General features: G+C 39.5%; 1 protein-coding gene across 2 annotated transcripts in view; it reads left to right on the forward strand.

The window, feature by feature from the left end:
• Nucleotides 1–20497, forward strand: part of nek1 (NIMA-related kinase 1) — a 331746-nt gene that overhangs the window by 224596 nt on the left and 86653 nt on the right. For both annotated transcript variants that reach the window (XM_051927638.1, XM_051927639.1), the window contains exons 26-29: nt 13665–13820; nt 15157–15348; nt 15948–16068; nt 18141–18241. In XM_051927638.1, coding sequence (XP_051783598.1) covers nt 13665–13820; nt 15157–15348; nt 15948–16068; nt 18141–18241 — 570 coding nt within the window. The remainder of the gene's footprint in view (nt 1–13664; nt 13821–15156; nt 15349–15947; nt 16069–18140; nt 18242–20497) is intronic.

Genomic DNA, 20497 nt, shown 5'->3' on the forward strand with positions numbered 1-20497 from the left:
GTTCAAGGCTTCATAAGCTCTTTTATGTCCCATGGTGTACTTATCTCAAACCATCATCTTTGAATGTTGCAAGACTTTCGCCTTGTATGTAGATCGGGGTAATTACATTCATTGCATTCCTAGTCTGAATCACAATCTGATTGTATGGGTGGTTACCTGGCAGGTAACGCTTATGGTTGGTCATCAAGTCGTCTAACATCCGCTACGTGCCCTCTTTTAATTGCGAGAAGCAGATATATATAGCCAAATTCTCGCACTTCGTTGCGGCGAAGTACTGCTTTTAATCTTTTATTAAGAAGAAAAGAAAACCTTTTTAAACGGATCGAAAATATACCAATAACAATTTGTTAAGGATCTGTTTTTTTGTGAAGCTCCCTTTTCACAGCTGTCGCGCTACGGCGTGTGTTTCGTTTATTTGACAGTATGTAGATCGTGGTAATTACATTCATGGCATTCGTTTTCTGAATCACAATCTGATTGTATGGGTGGTTACCTGCCAGGTCACGCTTGTGGTTTGTCAGCAAGTCGCCTTACGTCCGCCACGTGCTCTCTTTCTGTTCCCAGAAGCAGATCATAGAATGGTTTTAATAGTTTACTTTCAAATAATGCAAAGAGTATGCGACATGTGTTTCTCCCTAATTCTGGGCTCATCAGGCGTACACAATCACTGCATCCGCTCTCGGGAATCGAATCTCTATCGTCAGCGCCAGAGGTGAAGCCCCTAACGTTGCGCTACGGCGTGTGGTTCGTTTATACCTCGTGTCTTCTCATTAAACTTTTATCTCGCGAATATGTTATTGCAATCCGCAGCGGGAGCGTTTCTATAAACTTAATTTAAAGTTACGTTTTACACTGTGCTTTGTTTCCCTTATGATGATGATTGTATGGTTCACTCGCTCGCTTCTTATTGTTTCGCTCCCTTCTCAATTGTTTAATGAATTTTTTGTTCTTCGCTGTTTGCGGCGCTAGAGTTGAAGCCCCTAACGTTGCGGTCAGCAAGTCGGCTAACATCCCCTATGTGCCGTCTTTCAGTTGCAAGAAGCAGATCATAGAATGGTTTTAATAGTTTACTTTCAAATAATGCAAAGAGTATGCGACACGTGTTTCTCCCTAATTCTGGACTCATCAAGCGTACACACTCACTGCATCCGCTCTCGGGAATCGAATCTCGAACGTCAGCGCCAGAGGTGAAGCCCCTAACGTTGCGCTGCGGCGTGTGGTTCATTTATACCTCGTGTCTTCTCATTAAACTTTTATCTCGCGAATATGTTATTGCAATCCACAGCGGGAGCGTTTCTATAAACTTAATTTAAACTTACGTTTTACACCGTGCTTTTTTCCCTTATGAAGATGCTTATATGCTTCACTCGCTCGCTTCTTATTGTTTCACTCCCTTCTCAATTGTTTAATGAATTTTTTGTTCTTCGCTGTTTGCGGCTCCTCCTTCATTTCTCCCTACTGCGTTCACAGTCTTTTCACGTGATTACGTGGGAGGCGTGATGACGTGACACTCAACTCCTCCTCCCACGGCCATCGAGCTGCCGTCCATTACAGTATATTGTGAAAAAAGAGGTTCCAGTTATGACCATTACGTGTTGAATTTCGAATTGAAACCTGCCTAACTTTTGTAAGTAAGCTGTAAGGAATCAGCCTGCCAAATTTCAGCCTTCCACCTACACGGGAAGTTGCAGAATTAGTGATGAGTCAGTCAGTCAGTCAGTCAGTGAGTCAGTGAGGGCTTTGCCTTTTATTAATTAGTATAGATAAGCAGAATTTTCAAGTCAATTCTGAATGACACAGGTAACCAGTGTAGTGACATCAAAACTGGAGAAATGTGCTCCGATTTTCTTTTCCTGGTAAGGATTCTAGCAGCTGCATTCTGCACTAGTTGCAAACGATTTATTTCTTTTTTGGGTAGTCCTGAGAGGAGTGCGTTACAGTAATCTAGTCGACTGAAAACAAACATGTGAACTAATTTCTCAGCATCTTTCAATGATATAAGAGGTCTAATTTTTGCTATGTTTAAGTGAAAAAATGCTGTCCTAGTGATCTGATTAATATGCGATTTAAAATTTAGATTACAGTCAACAGTTACCCCTAATCTTTTTACCTCCGTTTTGACTTTTAATCCTAATGCATCCAGTTTATTTCGAATAGCCTCATTGTATCCATTATTGCCAATCACTAAGATTTCGGTTTTCTCTTTATTTAATTTGAGAAAGTTACTATTCATCCATTCTGAGATACAATTTGACATTGTGTTAGTGAATCAAGAGATTCGGGGTCATCAGGTGCAATTGATAAATACAGCTGTGTGTCATCAGCATAGCTGTGGTAACAACAACAACAACATTTATTTATATAGCACATTTTCATACAAAAAGTAGCTCAAAGTGCTTTACATAATGAGGAAAAGAAGAATAAAAGACAAATAAGAAATTAAAATAAGACAACCTTAGTTAACATAAGAAGGAGTAAGGTCCGATGGCCAGAGTGGACAGAAAAAACAAAAAAAAAACTCCAGAAGGCTGGAGAAAAAAATAAAATCTGTAGGGGTTCCAGGCCACGAGACCGCCCAGTCCCCTTTGGGCATTCTACCTAACATAAATGAAATAGTCCTCTTTGTAGTTAGGGTTCTCACGGAGTCACTTGATGCTGATGGTTATACAGACTTCTGGCTTTTAATCCATCCATCATTGTTGGAACATCATGGTGCTTTGGGTAGATGGTGGTGGCACAAGCCACCACCAATAGGACACCGGAAAAGGAAACAGAAGAGAGAGTAGGGGTTAGTACAGATTTTGAATGGTTATTATAATGAATTGGATATACAGAGTGTCAGGATTAAATTACAGTGAAGTTATGAGAAGGCCATGTTAAAGTAATGTGTTTTCAGTAGTTTTTTAAAGTGCTCCACTGTATTAGCCTGGCGAATTCCTACTGGCAGGCTATTCCAGATTTTAGGTGCATAACAGCAGAAGGCCGCCTCACCACTTCTTTTAAGTTTTGCTCTTGGAATTCTAAGGAGACACTCAGTTGAGGATCTGAGGTTGCGATTTGGAATATAAGGTGTCAGACATTCCGATATATAAGACGGGGCGAGATTATTTAAAGCTTTAAAAACCATAAGCAGAATTTTAAAGTCAATTCTGAATGACACAGGTAACCAGTGTAGTGACATCAAAACTCACGTTGTGTCCTGAGATAATCTGACCTAATGTAAGCATGTAGATTGAGAAGAGCAGCGGACCCAGGATATAGCCACAAGATGCCTAACTGAATCTTACAATTCCCCTGTACCCACATTGCTTCTCTACAGCCTTGTGCCGTGAGTCGCTCCAACTGAGCAGTATGTCACTCTCCAACTTCCTTATAACTTGGCCACTGATCATCAGCTGCACACACCTCAAAGAACTTCCACCCAGTTGCCAGCCTTCTATCTCTCCCTCTTGTCCACACACACAATTGCTTTCCTCCACCTCCTGTCTTTTTCTCTCCAGTCATTTAACCTCCTCTTTTTTTTATCTCTTTTCCTTTTTTCTCCAATCTTCTCCTTTCTTCCTTTTCATTCCCGATTGGTCTTCCTTTTCCTCCCTTTCTGTCCTGTGCAGGCTCCTCTTATACTAATGTTCCTCATGGAGCACAGGTGCGAACACACCACAACCTCCCGGAAATTTAATTAGGCACCTGTCTGACATGCTCACTTGCACAACTCTTCGCAATCAGACAGTTACCCCCAGCCTCCCTCTGAGCGAAGCAGTCTTGTGCCTGATTAGAGCGTACACTCTTATAGGGCACGATTATTTAAAATCGGCACAATGCTATGGTCCACTTATCACATAAACTGCTTGCACAGATTATTGAATCAATTGTAACCATTGTGTTAAGCACCCTGAAAGTTATTCATTGTTGAATATCAGCATTGCTTCATATAAATGGCATTTTGTAATAAAATGAATAATATTCTCCATCTCCTTGATATTTTTCACTGATAAGTTTTGTTTTCGCAGATGAGCAATATCTACCACAAGCCAATCGCAAAATGGTAAACTTAAGATTACTAACCAGCCACCTTGCTGCAATTGCTCCTAATTTTTGGGTGCTGCTTTTTGGAGTGTGACATAATTTTTTCAGCCTTCCTCTACTGCAATGTTTCCCAAATTCAGTCCTGGGGACCCCCTGTGGCTGCAGGTTTTTGTTCCAACCAGCTTGTGTTTTTAATTGGACTCCTGGGCTAATATTTCCCAGGTTCTATGTTTTGGGAACAATATAGAAATTAGAAAACTAAAGTGTGCTAAAAAAAAAAAAAAAATTAAAATGTACCAAGCAGTTGTATGGGAATAATGTATTTTTTTTCTTTTTAACAGTATTTTCATCTTGATTTTCATTCTGTATTCTAATTGTTTAATTAATCCATTATTTACTAATTACTGGGTCTGACACTAAAGTAGTTGCAGCCTTTGATTATTCAGTGTTGTTTGCCAGCGTGTCTGCTCTGTTCGTTTTTAATTGTCCTTAATAATATATACAACAAAGGAGGAAATCTGCACAGAGAAAGGACAAAATATAATGAAATCAACATAAAAGAGTTAAGGATTTAAATCTATAGCAAAAATAAAAATATTTCTAAATGTCTTATAAATGTACAAATCATTCTGCTATGCTTTTCTGAATGTCGAATAAAAGAAGAAAAAGAAACAGCTAATTAAATGAGCTTAATGTTATGAGGTGTTGTCGCTGATGATGAATCTGGTTGGAACAAAAATCTACAGCCACAGTGGGTCCCCAGGACCAAGTTTGGGAAACACTGCTCTACTGCATGTTCCACAACTCGTACAATATTATTATATGTATCTATAAGCAGTAAGTTTAAGTCCAGTTTAGATACTGTTACACATGAAGGTGCCAAAATGGAGTATGACATGAATGCCCATCCATCCATCCAGTTTCCAACCCGCTGAATCCGAACACAGGGTCACGGGGGTCTGCTGGAGCCAATCCCAGCCAACACAGGGCACAAGGCAGGAACCAATCCCGGGCAGGGTGCCAACCCACCGCAGGACACACACAAACACACCCACACACCAAGCACACACTAGGGCCAATTTAGAATCGCCAATCCACCTAACCTGCATGTCTTTGGACTGTGGAAGGAAACCGGAGTGCCCAGAGGAAACCCACGCAGACACGGGGAGAACATGCAAACTCCACGCAGGGAGGACCCGGGAAGCGAACCCGGGTCCCCAGGTCTCCCAACTGCGAGGCAGCAGCGCTACCCACTGCGCCACCGTGCCGCCCATGACATGAATGTTTGTCTTTAATCGGCCAGCTAAAACAGTCATCTGCTTCCTAAAGAAGACTCTGTGATGTTTTCAAACTGTACTAAGCACTAATTCAATAGGGTGAAATTTCTAAAATTGTGATTTCTCTACCCACTCCTGCCCCACTGAATAAAATATAATCATACCAAAGTGAAATGTTGATCTCTCTGTAGTGGGAATAAAAGGACTATCAATTGTAGAAGCTCACAGGAGGGATTGGCAACATGTCCCAATCTGCTGACTGCTATGTGGTAACCTGGTAAACCAAAGAGTACATACTAGGTGCATTCAAATTTATTATTTTTTTTTTGTAATTTATAAACTTCTGTTCTTTAAACTCCCCATGGGGTATTTTACAACACCTAAACATATGAATGTCTACTAGGGCACAGAAGTTGAATGTCACTCTTTGGAACAATTCAAATGTATTACAACAAAATGTAATTAATAGAATGTAGTTCCTTGCACTGATTTCCACATTGTATTACTCCAGACGTGCTATGTTCTATTTGCATATCACATCCAAAACGAACATCAACTTATTCGAATTTCTTAGTTGTTAGCTCAGGGACTCAGTCATCAGGAAAACAGACTGCCATTTGCCTGTTATGCACATTCCATTCACAGAGCATTTTGAGGCCGATTTTCCTACCCATGTTGCTTTGCTCTTGGAACTAACAGCATCGTGAAAGTTGCTTTTGCACTCGACTAAAACTGTTAAGCATTCATCTGAGTATGCAAAAATTGTCTTGCCTTCCCTATTAAAGGCAATGTGAAATAATTGCTATATTTCTGATTTTCTTATTATAAAATCATCTTTTTAAAGAGTCTTTTCAGCAATACACAATTTAATCATCTTTACCAACATGCAGCTTTACACACACCCTTCACTAGAACTAACTACTCTTGTATCACATGTTGCATAAATTAACAAGGCATAATAATTCTATTTTTGTTATTTTGGTGAGCTATAAAAGGGAAAAGGACAATCCATTTATGTTAGATTCATATGTCGGTCCTTGATGACCTTCTCCTGGCCACTACACTCAAAAGCACTTAAACAACATTCTCTATCAATCTGTCAACTGTGTGTTACTGTGAAGGTTTTTTTTTTTTTTTTTTTATCCTTCCACCTAAACACGGAACTAACAATAGCCTATACTTGACTACTTAACTTTGAATGTTTAAGTATCGTAACAATAGACACACCTCATATAAAGGTAAAGCAGCATTTATTCACAAAATCTTACACAGTTATTTTAAAGAAGCCTTATTCTATGCAGCAATCACAAATTATCCAGCCCCCGTAAACCATGTCACATGGGAACATGCAGCACCTATTGGTGACAGTGGGCAACCCAACATTTAAACATTTACAGCAGAAGTAGATCAGAATGTCAATTAAAACCCCTATTGCCATATCAACCACCTCTGCTTACTTACATTTAGAACAGAAAGATGTAAAATGCCCTGTTTAAAATTTGCAGCATCATGATGGCAGTGGAGTTTTTATCCAGATTGTTTAATGGAATCTTGGAAAGTGAGAGGATGCCTGAGGAGTGGAGAAGTGTACTTGTGCCGATATTTTAGAATAAGGGGGATGTGCAGGACTGCAGTAACTACAGGGGATAAAATTGATGAGCCGCAGCATGAAGTTATAGGAAAGAGTAGTGGAAGCTAGGTTAAGAAGAGAGGTGATTAGTGAGCAGCAGTATGGTTTCATGCCAAGAAAGAGAACCACAGATGCGATGTTTGCTCTGAGAATGTTGATGGAGAAGTTAAGGGAAGGCCAGAAGGAGTTGCATTGCGTCTTTGTGGACCTGGAGAAAGCATATGACAGGGTGTCTCGAGAGAAGCTGTGGTATTGTATGAAGAAGTCATGAGTGGCAGAGAAGTATGTAAGAGTTGTTCAGGATATGTACGAGGGAAGTGTGACAGTGGTGAGATCTGTGGTAGGAGTGACGGATGCATTCAAGGTGGAGGTGGGATTACATCAGGGATCGGCTCTGAGCCCTTTCTTATTTGCTATGGTGATGGACAGGTTAACAGACGAGATTAGACGGGAGTCCCTGCAGACTATGATGTTTGTTGATGGCATTGTGATCTGTAGCGATAGTAGGGAGCAGGTTGAGGGGACCCTGGAGAGGTGGAGATATGATTTAGAGAGGAGAGGAATGAAGGTCAGTAGGAACAAGACAGAATACATGTGTGTAAATGAGAGGGAGGTCAGTGGAATGGTGAGGATGCAAGGAGTACAGTTGGCAAAGGTGGATGAGTTTAAATACTTGGGATCAACAGTACAGAGTAATGGGGATTGTGGAAGAGAGGTGAACAAGAGAGTGCAGACAGGTTGGAATGGGTGGAGAAGAGTGTCAGGAGTGATTTGTGGCACTGACATTAGCATGAGTGAAAGGGAAGGTCTACAGGACGGTAGTGAGACCAGCTATGTTATATGGGTTGGAGACGGTGTCACTGACAAGAAAGCAGGAGACAGAGTTGAAGATTCTAAGATTTGCACTGGGTGTGATGAGGATGGGTAGGATTAGAAATGAGTACATTAGAGGATCAGCTCAAGTTGGACGGTTGGGAGACAAAGTCAGAGTGGCGAGATTGCGTTGGTTTGGACATGTGCAGAGGAGAGATGCTGAGTATATTGTGAGTAGGATGCTAAGGATAGAGCTGCCAGGAAAGAGGAAGGCCTAAGAGAAGGTTTATGGATGTGGTGAGAGAAGACATGCAGGTGATGGGTGTAACAGAACAAGATGCAGAGGACAGAAAGATATGAAAGAAGATGATCCACTGTGGCAACCCCTAACGGGAGCAGCTGAAAGAAGAAGATAGAACATTATGGCAGTCCACCCTCGCAGCACTACAGTATTACTAACTTAATCATTCCCTGATAAACACTCCCACTCTTTTTACATATTAATTTAAATTCCTCTGAATAATAGTATCAGAAATAATGGTAATGAGTAGAAAATACCAGATATATTCAGTTCTTTCATTTGTAAGCTACTGTGAGTAAAGATTTGTGATGCCATAGTTTATATAAAAGAAGATGGGTAGGGATTGATTTTCTTTGGAGAAATATTTTAAAATGTGACAATAAAGATATAATAACAAAACTATATGTGAATATAAATAATTAAGTACATCATGAAATATGTTTTGGTCCTTATTTTTGTATGCATGTATTAAATAAATGAAAACTAATTTCAGAGACATTGCACTCAATATTAAAATATTCCTTGAAGCCTAAACTGTCATTTTTAGCCATCACATTTGAGAGAGGTGGGTTCTAGCTGTTTGTTCATTGGTGAATTGTTGTTGGAGTGCCAATTAATCTTTGTCTCTAGTAGTAAAAAGAAAGCATAGCTGCAGAAGAAAAGCAATCACAGGCCATTTTATATGCCTTTCTTATGTAGATTACTGGAATACATTACTGTATTTGCAGTGAACTCCATTTCCATGAAGCACTGTAATTTCAAGGGTTGCAATAGCTTGAAACTGTTTCCCCCACCTCATGTGTCTTTTAAAGAACACTAAACAAGTCGTGAGCAATTCATGCTTACAGACACACAGTGAGCAGAAGATACAAAAATATATACAACACTGTAACAATCATTCAGTGCAAACATGCTGTACATGTAGCACATGGAATGCTTTTATAACATTATAATGTTCAAAAGTAACATGCAGAAAGACCGGTTACCTTCCTTAATGCTACTTTTTTATTCAAAAGCTTTGTTTCAGTAAGGTTTTGTAAATTTGTGTTTTCAGATGTATACAGGGAAAAATCTAATAATTTTTTCATATATTTTCTGTTGACATCATGTCGGTCTGTCTGCATGAAACAACTTGGCTCCCATTGGACCAGTTTTGTAAGTTGTACTTTGCTAACTATTTTTTTGGTGAATGTACTTCACTCAAACAGTTCAGCGGGCAGAAGCAATAAATTTCAGCAGGGATTGAACAATGTTTCTGCAACATGACAAACTCAAAAGTGAACAAGTTATAAAATGACATTAAACGTGAATGAAAAATAGTGTCTACTGTAAACAGGATATAATAAATCCTCAGAATTTAGCATCCTTATGGTAAAATCACCAGTGTTATATTCACTGTTATAGCATTGAATTAAAAGGTATCTTGTATGAAGGACTTTTCCTATGTTTTTATATCTGCACTTTAACTGTTAAATTACCACTGGTGTGAACAGAACAGAGCTGTGGCCGCAAGGTTGTCGGTGCCTCCCGTGGCGGCAATCCACGAACCCGGTGGTGGACACCTAAGGTTCGAGAGGCCGTCAAGCTGAAGAAAGAGTCCTATCGGGTCTGGTTGACCAGTGGGACTCCAGAGGCAGCTGAGGGGTACCGGAGGGCCAAGCGTGTGGCGGCATCGGCTGTTGCAGAGGCAAAAACTCGGCCATGGGAGGAGTTTGGGGAAGCCATGGAAAACGACTTTCGGTCGGCACCGAGAAGGTTCTGGCAAACCGTCAGGTGCCTCAGGAGGGGAAAGCGGTGCTCCACCAACACTGTGTACAGTGGAGATGGGGCCCTGCTGACTTCAACTGTAGACGTTATTGACTGGTAGAAGGAATACTTTGAGGATCTTCTCAATCCCACCAGCATGTCTTCTTTAGAGGAAGCAGAGCTGGAAGACTCAGGGGGACGCCCGTCCATAACCAGGGCTGAGGTCGCCGAGGTAGTTAAAAAGCTCCGAGATGGCAGGGCCCCTGGAGTGGACAAGGTTCACCCTGGGTTCCTCAAGGCTCTGGATGTTGTGGGGCTGTCCTGGTTGACACGTCTCTGCAACATCGCATGGACTTCGGGGGCAGTGCCTCTGGATGGGCAAACCAGGGTGGTGGTTCCCCTTTTTAAGAAGGGTGACCGGAGGATGTGCTCCAACTATAGGGAGATCACACTCCTCAGCCTCCCCGGTAAGGTCTATTCAGGGGTGCTGGAGAAGAGAGTTCAGTCGATGGTCGAATCTCGGATTCAAGAGGAACAATGCGGATTCTGTCCCAGCCGTGAAACACTGGACCAGCTCTACACCCTGGCCAGGATCCTGGAGGGGGCATGGGAGTTTGCCCAACCAGTCCACATGTGTTTTGTGGATTTGGAGAAGGCATTTCACAGTGTTCCTCAAAGCATCCTGTGGGGTGTGCTCCAAGAATACGGGGTACAAGGCTCGTTGTTACGAGCCATCCAGTCCCTGTACAGGATGAACAGGAGTTTGGTCCGCATTGCTGGTAATAAGTCGGACTCGTTTCCTGTTGAGGTTGGACTCCGCCAGGGCTGCCCTTTGTCACCGATTCTGTTCATAAGTTATATGGACAGAATTTCTAGGCGCAGCCAAGGAGGGAAGGGGGTCTTGTATGGTGACCTCAGAATCTCGTCTCTGCTATTTGCGGATGATGTGGTTCTGTTGGCTTCATCGGACAGTGACTTCCATCTCTCACTGGAGCGGTTCGCAGCCGAGTGCGAAGCAGCGGGGATGAGAGTCAGCACCTCTAAATCCGAGGCCATGGTTCTCAGCCGGAAAAGGGTGGAATGCTCTCTCCGTGTTGGGAGCACAGTACTGCCTCAAGTGGAGGAGTTCAAATATCTCGGGGTCTTGTTCACGAGTGAGGGAAGAATGGAGCGGGAGGTTGACAGACGGATCGGTGCGGCATCTGCAGTAATGCGGGCTCTGCAATGGTCCGTCGTGGTGAAGAGAGAGCTGAGCCAAAAGGCGAGGCTGTCGATTTACCAGTCGATCTACGTTCCTACCCTCGCCTATGGCCACGAACTTTGAATAATGACCGAAAGAGCAAGATCGCGGATACAAGCGGCCGAAATGAGTTTTCTCTGCAGGGTGGCTGGACTTTCCCTTTGAGAGAGGGTGAGGAGTTCAGTTATCCGGGAGAAACTCGGAGTAGAGTCGCTGCTCCTGCGCTTTGAGAGGAGTCAGTTGAGGTGGTTCAGGCATCTGGTTAGGATGCCCCCTGGACGCCTCCCTGGGGGGTGTTCCGGGCATGCCCCACTGGGAGAAGGCCATGGGGCAGACCCAGGACACGCTGGTGGGATTATATCTCCCGGCTGGCCCTGGACCCTGGGGGTCCTCCCAGAGGAGGTGGCCAGGGAGAGGGAGGTCTGGGCTTCCATGCTTAGGCTGCTGCCCCCGCGACCCAACCTCGGATAAGCGGTGGATAATGGATGGATGGTTTTTGCTGTGCATGCAAAACAAAGCACTCCTTAACCTATGTACAATGATTGTTTTTTGATTCCATCCTAAAACCACTAGACCCAGTCTTTAGGGCAAAAGTCACAGTGAAATCTTTAATCCCATTTTTTTTTTCATATTTTGTAACACCACAAACTGGCAATAGCAAATATTCAAGTATTATTTGTTGAAATTACCAATATTATGTTTTTCATTGTACAGTGGAACCTCTAGATACGAGTTTAATTCGTTCCAGCACTGAGCTTGTATAGCGAATTTCTCGTATCTAGAACAAACTTCCCCATTGAAAAAAATGAAATCCAGTTAATCCGTTCCGCACCCCAAATATATTAACATAAAAATCAATTTTCCTAACAAATAACACTGATAAATTATATATACTGTAGTCTACCTTTAATAAATAACACTGGTAAATAATATAACTGATTATTAAAAGAATCAAAACAGGTGTCCAAAGTGCAGTAGAGTATTCAATAAATCTTTAAATAAATAATCTTTAAAACAGTTGTGAAGTGGAGGTTTAAAATACACAAGAATAACAATCCTTTAACATGAGGTTAAAACGTCAAAAGGATGCAGTCTTTAAAAAACAGATGACAATCCCCGGTGCTTCTTCTCTGTTAGCGTCTCACCTGCGGCTCTGCAACAGGCGAGACACTCTTAATGCAGCTGACCTTCTCTACACCGTCCTGCTTCAGCTGTTTGGCTCGCCTGTTCAGCTCACTGTTCAGCTACACGCGAGCCTGCACTCGCTCGCTTGCTCTCCCGCACCGACTTCCTGCCTGCCTGCGCTCTCTCTCCTTTCTTTTACTTCTCCCCCTTAACCGGCTCGCGCTTCTCTATATATGCGGGGAGGACATGGCAGCTGCAGCCCATCAGCCACAGGAACAATCATGGATGTGGGCAGTTTCCCACCTGTGCACTTAAGTGAGAAACGCAGACACCGCAGATCGCGGCTCGCAACTGCTACCACGCCCCCTCGCTAAGCCGCGAGCTATACCCACAGCCTGGCTCGTGGCTCGTTACGCGAGCCAATGCTCGCATTTAGATCTGAATTTTTCGCTCATACTTTCCTCGTATTTTGAATTTCTCGTATACAAAGGTGATCGTATCTCGAGGTTCCACTGTATTACGGTAATTTATCAGCATATTGCAAGCCATTCAACAGGTCAGTGCATAAAAAAAAGGTATCAATATCAGGCCTAGAAAAAAAAAACTTTACAGGTAACATATTATGAACCAGTAAGGTATAAAATGGTCATCTGGTAATACATTTTTGCTGAGAGAACAGGGATTGTATTAATACTTGCATAGCTTCATCCTAATAGAGTATAATCAGCACACCACTCACATTTGCTGCGAAAAAAAGTAAGTTAATTAAGGAAACTACAGTACTTTCTATACAGTACTTTCTATATCCAGAAGAAAATTGAAGTATCTGCTCCTCTTTAGCAATCAATAGTTTTTTGCTATGCTCTTTGTTGATTGTCAGTATATGAATACATTTAAGTGGCAAACCTCCACAGAAAATTAGGGAATTAAGTAGGAGAAAATGGAAAAATCATGATTTAAAGCTGACAGAAATTTATAAATCATTCTAAATTTCTTATTAATGTAAAGCTTACACTGTAGTTTTTTCTTAATTCATAATAAGAACAGAAAAGGGCCAGCTAATTCAAATTTAAAATCAAAATACAGCAAATTGCTGATTGTGAAACTGGAACAAAATCTTGTGGTCACCAAGTCCCCCAGGACTAGTACTCAGGAACCTTAGAAACAGTCAACAACAGTGTCAAGTGTAAAAAGGCATGTGGTCTATAAATTCCTAACCTAGTAAGTTTAACAAAGCTGTAAACACCTACTTTGACATGCGTCAGTATCTATAGCACGATTGCAAAAAATTCAGAAGTAATGCTATTCCTTTGTGTTGTCTTATTATAATTTTTTTATTAGATTTACTCTTGCACACATTCTCAGTAAATATATAATTAAGTTTAAAACAGAATTTTTTTATATCAATTGCTCAGTTGACATTGATTACATATTTAATAAAAATTACCATGATGTCAAGTTAGTACAATAGAAAATCAGTATCTTACTTTTTTGTCTACCCTGTAGAGAAAACTATTGGGGAAGTCATCAAACTGCAGGCCATGGAGCCATCAAGACGAGAGTGGGGAAAATGTCCTGATGTCAGTGTTCTGAAAGTACTGGAAGAAGCAAAACTACAGCCACAGACACTAATGTTACAAGATACTGCACTTGGTGAAACTGGTAAAAAGTCAAGTGTTTTTTCACTTTACAGTCATAATATCTGAATATGTTTAGAATAGTATTTTTCTTTGTATAATATGTTTAACTATTGTTTACTGTGCTTGTTTATATAAATTGAATAACATTTAGGATGCCACATTCACTTGTGCAATTTGATACTTTAATAACTAATAATACTGGATGATTTTATAGTCTTCCCTTCTTTATGAGCATAATGATTTTCTGGAAGCCCCCCATGAAGCAAACTGTCATAATTTTAAAAGGTAATTGCCATTAATACAATGTGCCGTGGGGGAATGTATGTGGTCTGAGTTCTAAGGTGTACACTTTAATTTCCTTAAAATAACATAAAATTCCATAAAAATAAGCACAGTTACTTCAGTATGTAATAATAGTTATCTGGTGTTCAACTATTATGACCTTTCTTTCTGTAGCAACCAATAGAAAATGCAGATTGCACCATCCTCAATGTCTCATCTCTCATGTTCTCCTATACTCGTTTAAAACTGATGCTGGCTGTAACTGATGCTGGCTGTGAACTTTGTATACTGTATAGCTTTGCTGCTGTATCAGCACACTTTGTGCAGAACAGACATACTGTTGATGAATGTGGTTCCTGATCAAATGTTATTGCCCTTTCAACTAGTGAAAATCAAACAAATCTGATAAGTCTGGAATCAGATTTTGGATAGCTGCTGATGCAGGTAACAAATAGATATACTAGATACTATTCCATATTCTGAGAAAGATCATGCTCAATTTCCAGGGAAAAACACTGATTAGTGATGTGAGTTATGTGCCTTCCACAAGCAATGTGAGAAAAATCACTGCTGACAATATTTTTACATAATTTTGCATGTCAAATAAGCTGCTTGCCCAAAAGATAAGCCTGCTTCCTACTTAACTCTAATCAAAATTAGATTGAAGCGGTCATCCCACTGTGAAAGTTCACAGATGATGGTCCAGGAGACAGATACTGATAAAGTGCAAAAGCAGTTATTGAACACAGGATTAAAATGTTGCTCCTGCGTTTTCATCATACATCCCAAAAATCTGTAGGTAGGCTAATCAGGCTAATTTCAAGACTCCAGTGTGTTTGTATAAGTCCTACTATAGGCTGGTACCCCCTCCACGACCCACAACTAGACAATGCATAGATGGATGGAGAGTCCTTTAGAAATTAGGTAGTTTGATCACTGCTTTACTTTTGATGCATACACCATTTGCATCATTCTAGTTAGATGATGATTATTCTTTATTTTTAGTGGTGTTTTTGTTTTTTGTCATACACCCTTCAGTTTATTCTCTGCAAGTTATAACCCATTTTGATTTTCAGAAATCAGCATTCAGAAGACAGATGAAACAGTAAAAATTAAGGAGACAGAAACTGTATGGAATTCAGAAACTGGCAAACATGCAACTGAAATTATCAAAAGAGAATCAAAGGATGAAGATATTACAGAGGCAAAATCCTCTACAGATTTAGACTTAGCACCTGAACCTGTGAAGCCGTCTGATGGACTTGACGGTAAAGAATGTTTGATATTGCATTTTTGGTTTAGCAAATTACCCATTTCTTTTAACTCTTGAGGCTGATATTTTTCAGAAAAGCTCATTTTTGTGAAAAAAAACTAACTCATTGTAGAAAGCATTCAGCTACCAGTTGTATAAACATTATACATAATCATTTTGAAACATATACTATTCAAGTCACACTGTTTTTGATACATGTTACACTACTGATGCTATTTTCAGCTGCTCTCTCACTGTAACCTCTGACAGCTCAAAATCCCCATTTGACAGTGCACAATGTGAGTCATCAACATTACACAAAATGTCTTATGCAGATTATTTTGATGCCGTGCAATAACAATATTGACTAGCATTCAACTTTATTTCGGCTTCTTTGCTAGCATCTGGGGGTTACACTAAATAATCTATGTGACTTTCATATTTAGTCTTTTACCCCTTGACGTTGACTTTTGTTTAACAGTCCACGTTCTACCCTTTATTTCAACTTTCTTCAACAAACATCTGACTGGACCTATGGCCTTTCCTTCCTTTTTCATTTAACAGAAATTTTATTTAATGCCTTTTTTCATAATGGCAGGTCTTTTTTGTTTACAGAGCCAGAAGATTTGGAAGTAGAAGTGCTTGAAGAACTTGGCCTAAAGCAGTCCGATTCTGAGAGCTCGGAAACATTGCATGTGGCCATCAACGCCTGGGAAAAGGAATCAGAACCCCTAACGTAAGAAATAAGATATAAATATTTAACTTTTAAGATGAATTTCTACTCTGGGCCTTTCATTTATTCTATCCATGCTTTTTGGGTTAATTATACAAGGTAGCTCAGTGTAGGCCACGGTAAAGATTTTATATTTTTAGCAGCAGTAAATTTAGGTGATGCTAGTGGAAAGTCCCCATTCACCATTTGTTTTGTTTTGTTTGTTCTGTAATCTGTCTGTGTGTGCTGAAGAGAAGACATGCCATATTCATTGTAATAGCAAGTTCTGATTAAGGAACAGTATGTTTGTATAAGTCCTTCAAGATTATATATTAGGGATTCAGCAATTGGTGAAAAAGTGCCGTACTGCTGCTTCTGTGAACAGTGCACCCAAGAAAAAAAGACTTTTCCATCTATATGCCAGAGGTTAAAAATCAACGGGGCAATTTTCACAACAGCCTAGTGTTTCATGAAGTTCTTGTCAATGTACACTCCATGATTTGCTGAATACGTTTTCTATTGGTTACCCACTATATAAAAAAAAAAAAAAAAGAAATTATAGGAAGTAGAGAGTACAATCCCAGAGTTCTTTGTTTAGTATTTTCTGATGATGATATGAAAGAGTTCATGTTAAGTAATAGTAGTTGGTTAATTACCAAAGGGTGAAATCTGATTACTGTTGTTGGAGGTCTTTGAGAAGCATAGATATTTTTATTTAATCAATACCAGTGGTTCTCAATGTTCAGTCATCAAGACTTCCTGTGGCAGCAGGTTTTTGTCCCAACCCATTTCTTCTCTTAATGGACTCCTACATTAATTAAGCAAGGCCTTATTTTCCAGTTTCTATATTTTACGAGGACCATTCAAAAAGTTTTCACTTTTTTTTTTTTTTTTTTTTTTACTCTGTTTATTAAGAATTTCAAAAACAAATTACATCACTTTTCTACATAGTCACCTTCGTTTGCGATGCAATTTTCCCAGCATTGTACCAACTTTTTAATACTCAATTACTTCTCCTCCCACCTTCACCATTTCCAATGAAAATGTAAAACCTTTTGAACATCCCTCGTATAACTATCTAGAAATTACAAACTGGTCATGCTGTATTTTTACTGAGTGAAGAAGATATTTTTATGTGTTAGATGTGTAAAAATTCATTCTTTTTCCTTTTAAATATTCTTTAATTTGTTTAAAGTTCTAGTTATTTAGATAATTATTTCTTAATCAACACATAAGTGGGTAACACTGAAGTAGCAGCTCCTTTGTGATATTTTCTGCTTTGATCAACTTTAATTGTCATATTCAAATTAAATTAATAATGCAAACACAACAAATAAAAAAAGAATTAAAAAACACAGAATAAGCATTTAGAGATGTAAGAAAATACAAATGTTTTGTGTAATTCTGACACAACTGCACTTTTCTAAATGCAAAATAAAAGGAAAAAAGGGGTCTGCTAAACAAAGAATGAGATGAATTAAAGGTAATAATGACTAAATAATTGAGAAATTGGTTGGAACAAAAATGTGTTCAGCCCTGAGGACTGAAAATTGAAACTACTGATCTATACTACATAATTATATTCCTATAAACAAATACATAAACATTTGTGAAATGTAGAATTCATTCAGTTGTGTTTTTTGAGTAATTTGAAAGTGCAGTGATTTTGTTTAACAATGTTTTGATAGTAAAGGATAGTATGTGCTAAGGTAAATGACATTCCACACTGAAGGCTGGGAAAATAATAATCTCATTGGTTTGCCTGGTAAACCTGGCAGATATTACTGTGAAAGTTTTGAAATCAAATTTTAAAAATGAATGAACAGTAGTATTTTAAGTATAAGTACCATATACCATGCAAATTTAGGAATCATTGGTTGAAATGGATTGATAGAAGACTTTGAATGATATTTTAACTGCTTCATTTCACAGCTCAAGTAGCTTTTTTATGAGAATACTGTCATTTAAGATTTTATTCCTCTTTTTTAACATTTTTTGTTATGAGAAGTTAGTCAGGGATTAGGATAGAAATGTTCACGATATTGTAGGTTATGGATTTTATTAAGACTATTAAAATATGTTCTTTCTTTGTTCAGTGTTAAGCCTCAAGGATTCGGCCTTGTCCAAGAGAATTATAGTCAAGAACATACTGAGCAAGAAGATGAAACAAAGCATACAACAGAGGACCAAACAACAGGTTAGCTGGCTGTGTCACGTGTGTGGCTTTGTACGTAAGACTTCAAACCCTGAGGTTGTGAGTTCAAATCCTGCTACAGACGCTGTGTGACTATGAGCAAGTCAATTCACACACCTGTGTGGTAACTGGAAAAATACAAGAAATGTAACCAATTGTATCTCAAATTTAAGTCACCTTGGATAAAGGCATCGATCAAATAATAAGTAATAATAATAATTTTTTATTACTAATGTTATTCGGTCCCTGGAGCTGCTTACTCTTCAACATGTTATTTACAGTTGCTTATCAGTAAAACATCCCTGCATTAAATCAATTTTTGCTTTTCCTAGTTATTTGGTTTTTGTCAATGGTCATTGCAAAATAATGCACATGTAGGAGACCCATCAAGTTTAAATTTCCTCTGTCTGTCCCCATTGTCTTGGATTTGAGAATACCATTTCTGCCCTTATTTCTCTCTCTCCCATTTTGATCCTAGCAAAGTACTATTAACACACACGGCTATAGCATCTGGCAATGACACTCATGATTTCTAGCACGCTTTCTAACCATTGAGTATACTGTCTCTTTCCAGTTTACACCTCAATGTATAAGGTAAACATGATCACACTTTTCCATCCACTCTACTGGTTTGTGGTGCTGTCAGTCGTTTTAGTTGTTTACTTTATTTGAATAAAGCCGCCTATAATTTCAGCACAGCACATATACGTTAGCATAGTATTAATAAATATCAACAAATAGAAAATTTATTGACAAAATCGGGTCAGCGAATTTTCTTTTTTTCTGTAATGTTACTAAATTTCAATCAAACCAGTCAAAGCATTTTTGAGATTTTGAAGAATTTAGTTTTTATATTGGGGGGGGGTTACTTCTAAATATTGATATGTTGAAATGTTCTTTCTTAGTGGATGTCCACTGCCCTAGATGTAGAATCCTAACAAATTGCTTTTGTTGATGAGTGAGCGATAAAGTCAACATTGCATTTTTAAAATATATCATCCACTTTATTAGGTACACCTATTTAACTGCTTTTTTAACACAAATATCTAATCATCCAATCACATGGAAGCAACTCAATGCAGTTGGGCATGTAGACATTGTCAAGATGACCTACTGAAGTTCAAACCAACCATCAGAAAGGGGAAGAAAGGTGATTTAAGTGACTTTGAATGTGGTATGGATTTTAAAACTGCTAATCTACTAGGATTTTCACACACAACCATCTCTAGTGTTTACAGAGAATGGCCCGAAAAATGCCTTGTTGATGCCAGAGGTTAGAGGAGAATGGCCAGAGTGGTTCAAGCTGATGAAAAGGCAACAGTAACTCAAATAACCGCTCATTATGACTGAGGCATACAGAAAAGCATCACTGAACGCACATGTCGAACCTTGAAACAGATGGGCTACAGCGGCAGGAGACCACACTGGGTGACACTCCTGTCAGCTAAGAACAGGCAACTGAGGCTATAATTCACACAGGCTCACCAAAATTGAACAACCGAAGATTAGAAAAACGTTGCCTGGTCTGATGAGTCTCAATTTCTTCTGAGACATCCGGATGGTAGGGTCAGAATTTGGCATCAACAACATGAAAGCATGGATCCATCCTGCCTCATATCAGCAGTTCAGGCTAGTGGAAGTATGGTGGTGTAATGGTCTAGGGCAGGGGTGGGCAGTGTTGGTCCTGGAGAGCTGCAGTGGCTACAGGTTTTCATTCCAACCCAATTGCTTAATTAGAAACCAATCCTTGATAATCTCAGACCGTATTTCATTGTATGGCTTGTTAGTCTGTGCAATTTAAGGCTCTTGTATCGTAGATATTTTCCTTTCCAAGGATATCATCCAAATGATTTGAAGCCTAAAACGGATCATTTTCAGTCTGTCACATTTTTCTATTAAGTATTTTATTAAATCAAACAGTGCATGATGAACACATACAGATGCGATTGGAAAACAACTAGTTGGAGAACTGCTGGCTGCTTTGTCATTTACATCTTATTGGTAATAAGGAGCCATTAAAACACTGAATGCAGCAGTTTAAGATTTAAGTAAGCAATTAAGGGTAGAGAACCTTAACAAACAAGGCCGCTAAAATGAAGCATCAAAATGTCACTTAAGTGATAAGTGCATCATCAGCAATAATTGACTTCTCATTAAGTAACTGAGCTGGAACAAAAACCTGCTGCCACTGCAGCTCCCCACGACCAACATTGCCCACTCCTGGTCTAGGGGATACTTTCTTGGCACACTTTGGGTCCC

The sequence above is a fragment of the Erpetoichthys calabaricus genome, chromosome 5, assembly GCF_900747795.2.
Source record: "Erpetoichthys calabaricus chromosome 5, fErpCal1.3, whole genome shotgun sequence".
NCBI lineage: Eukaryota > Metazoa > Chordata > Cladistia > Polypteriformes > Polypteridae > Erpetoichthys > Erpetoichthys calabaricus.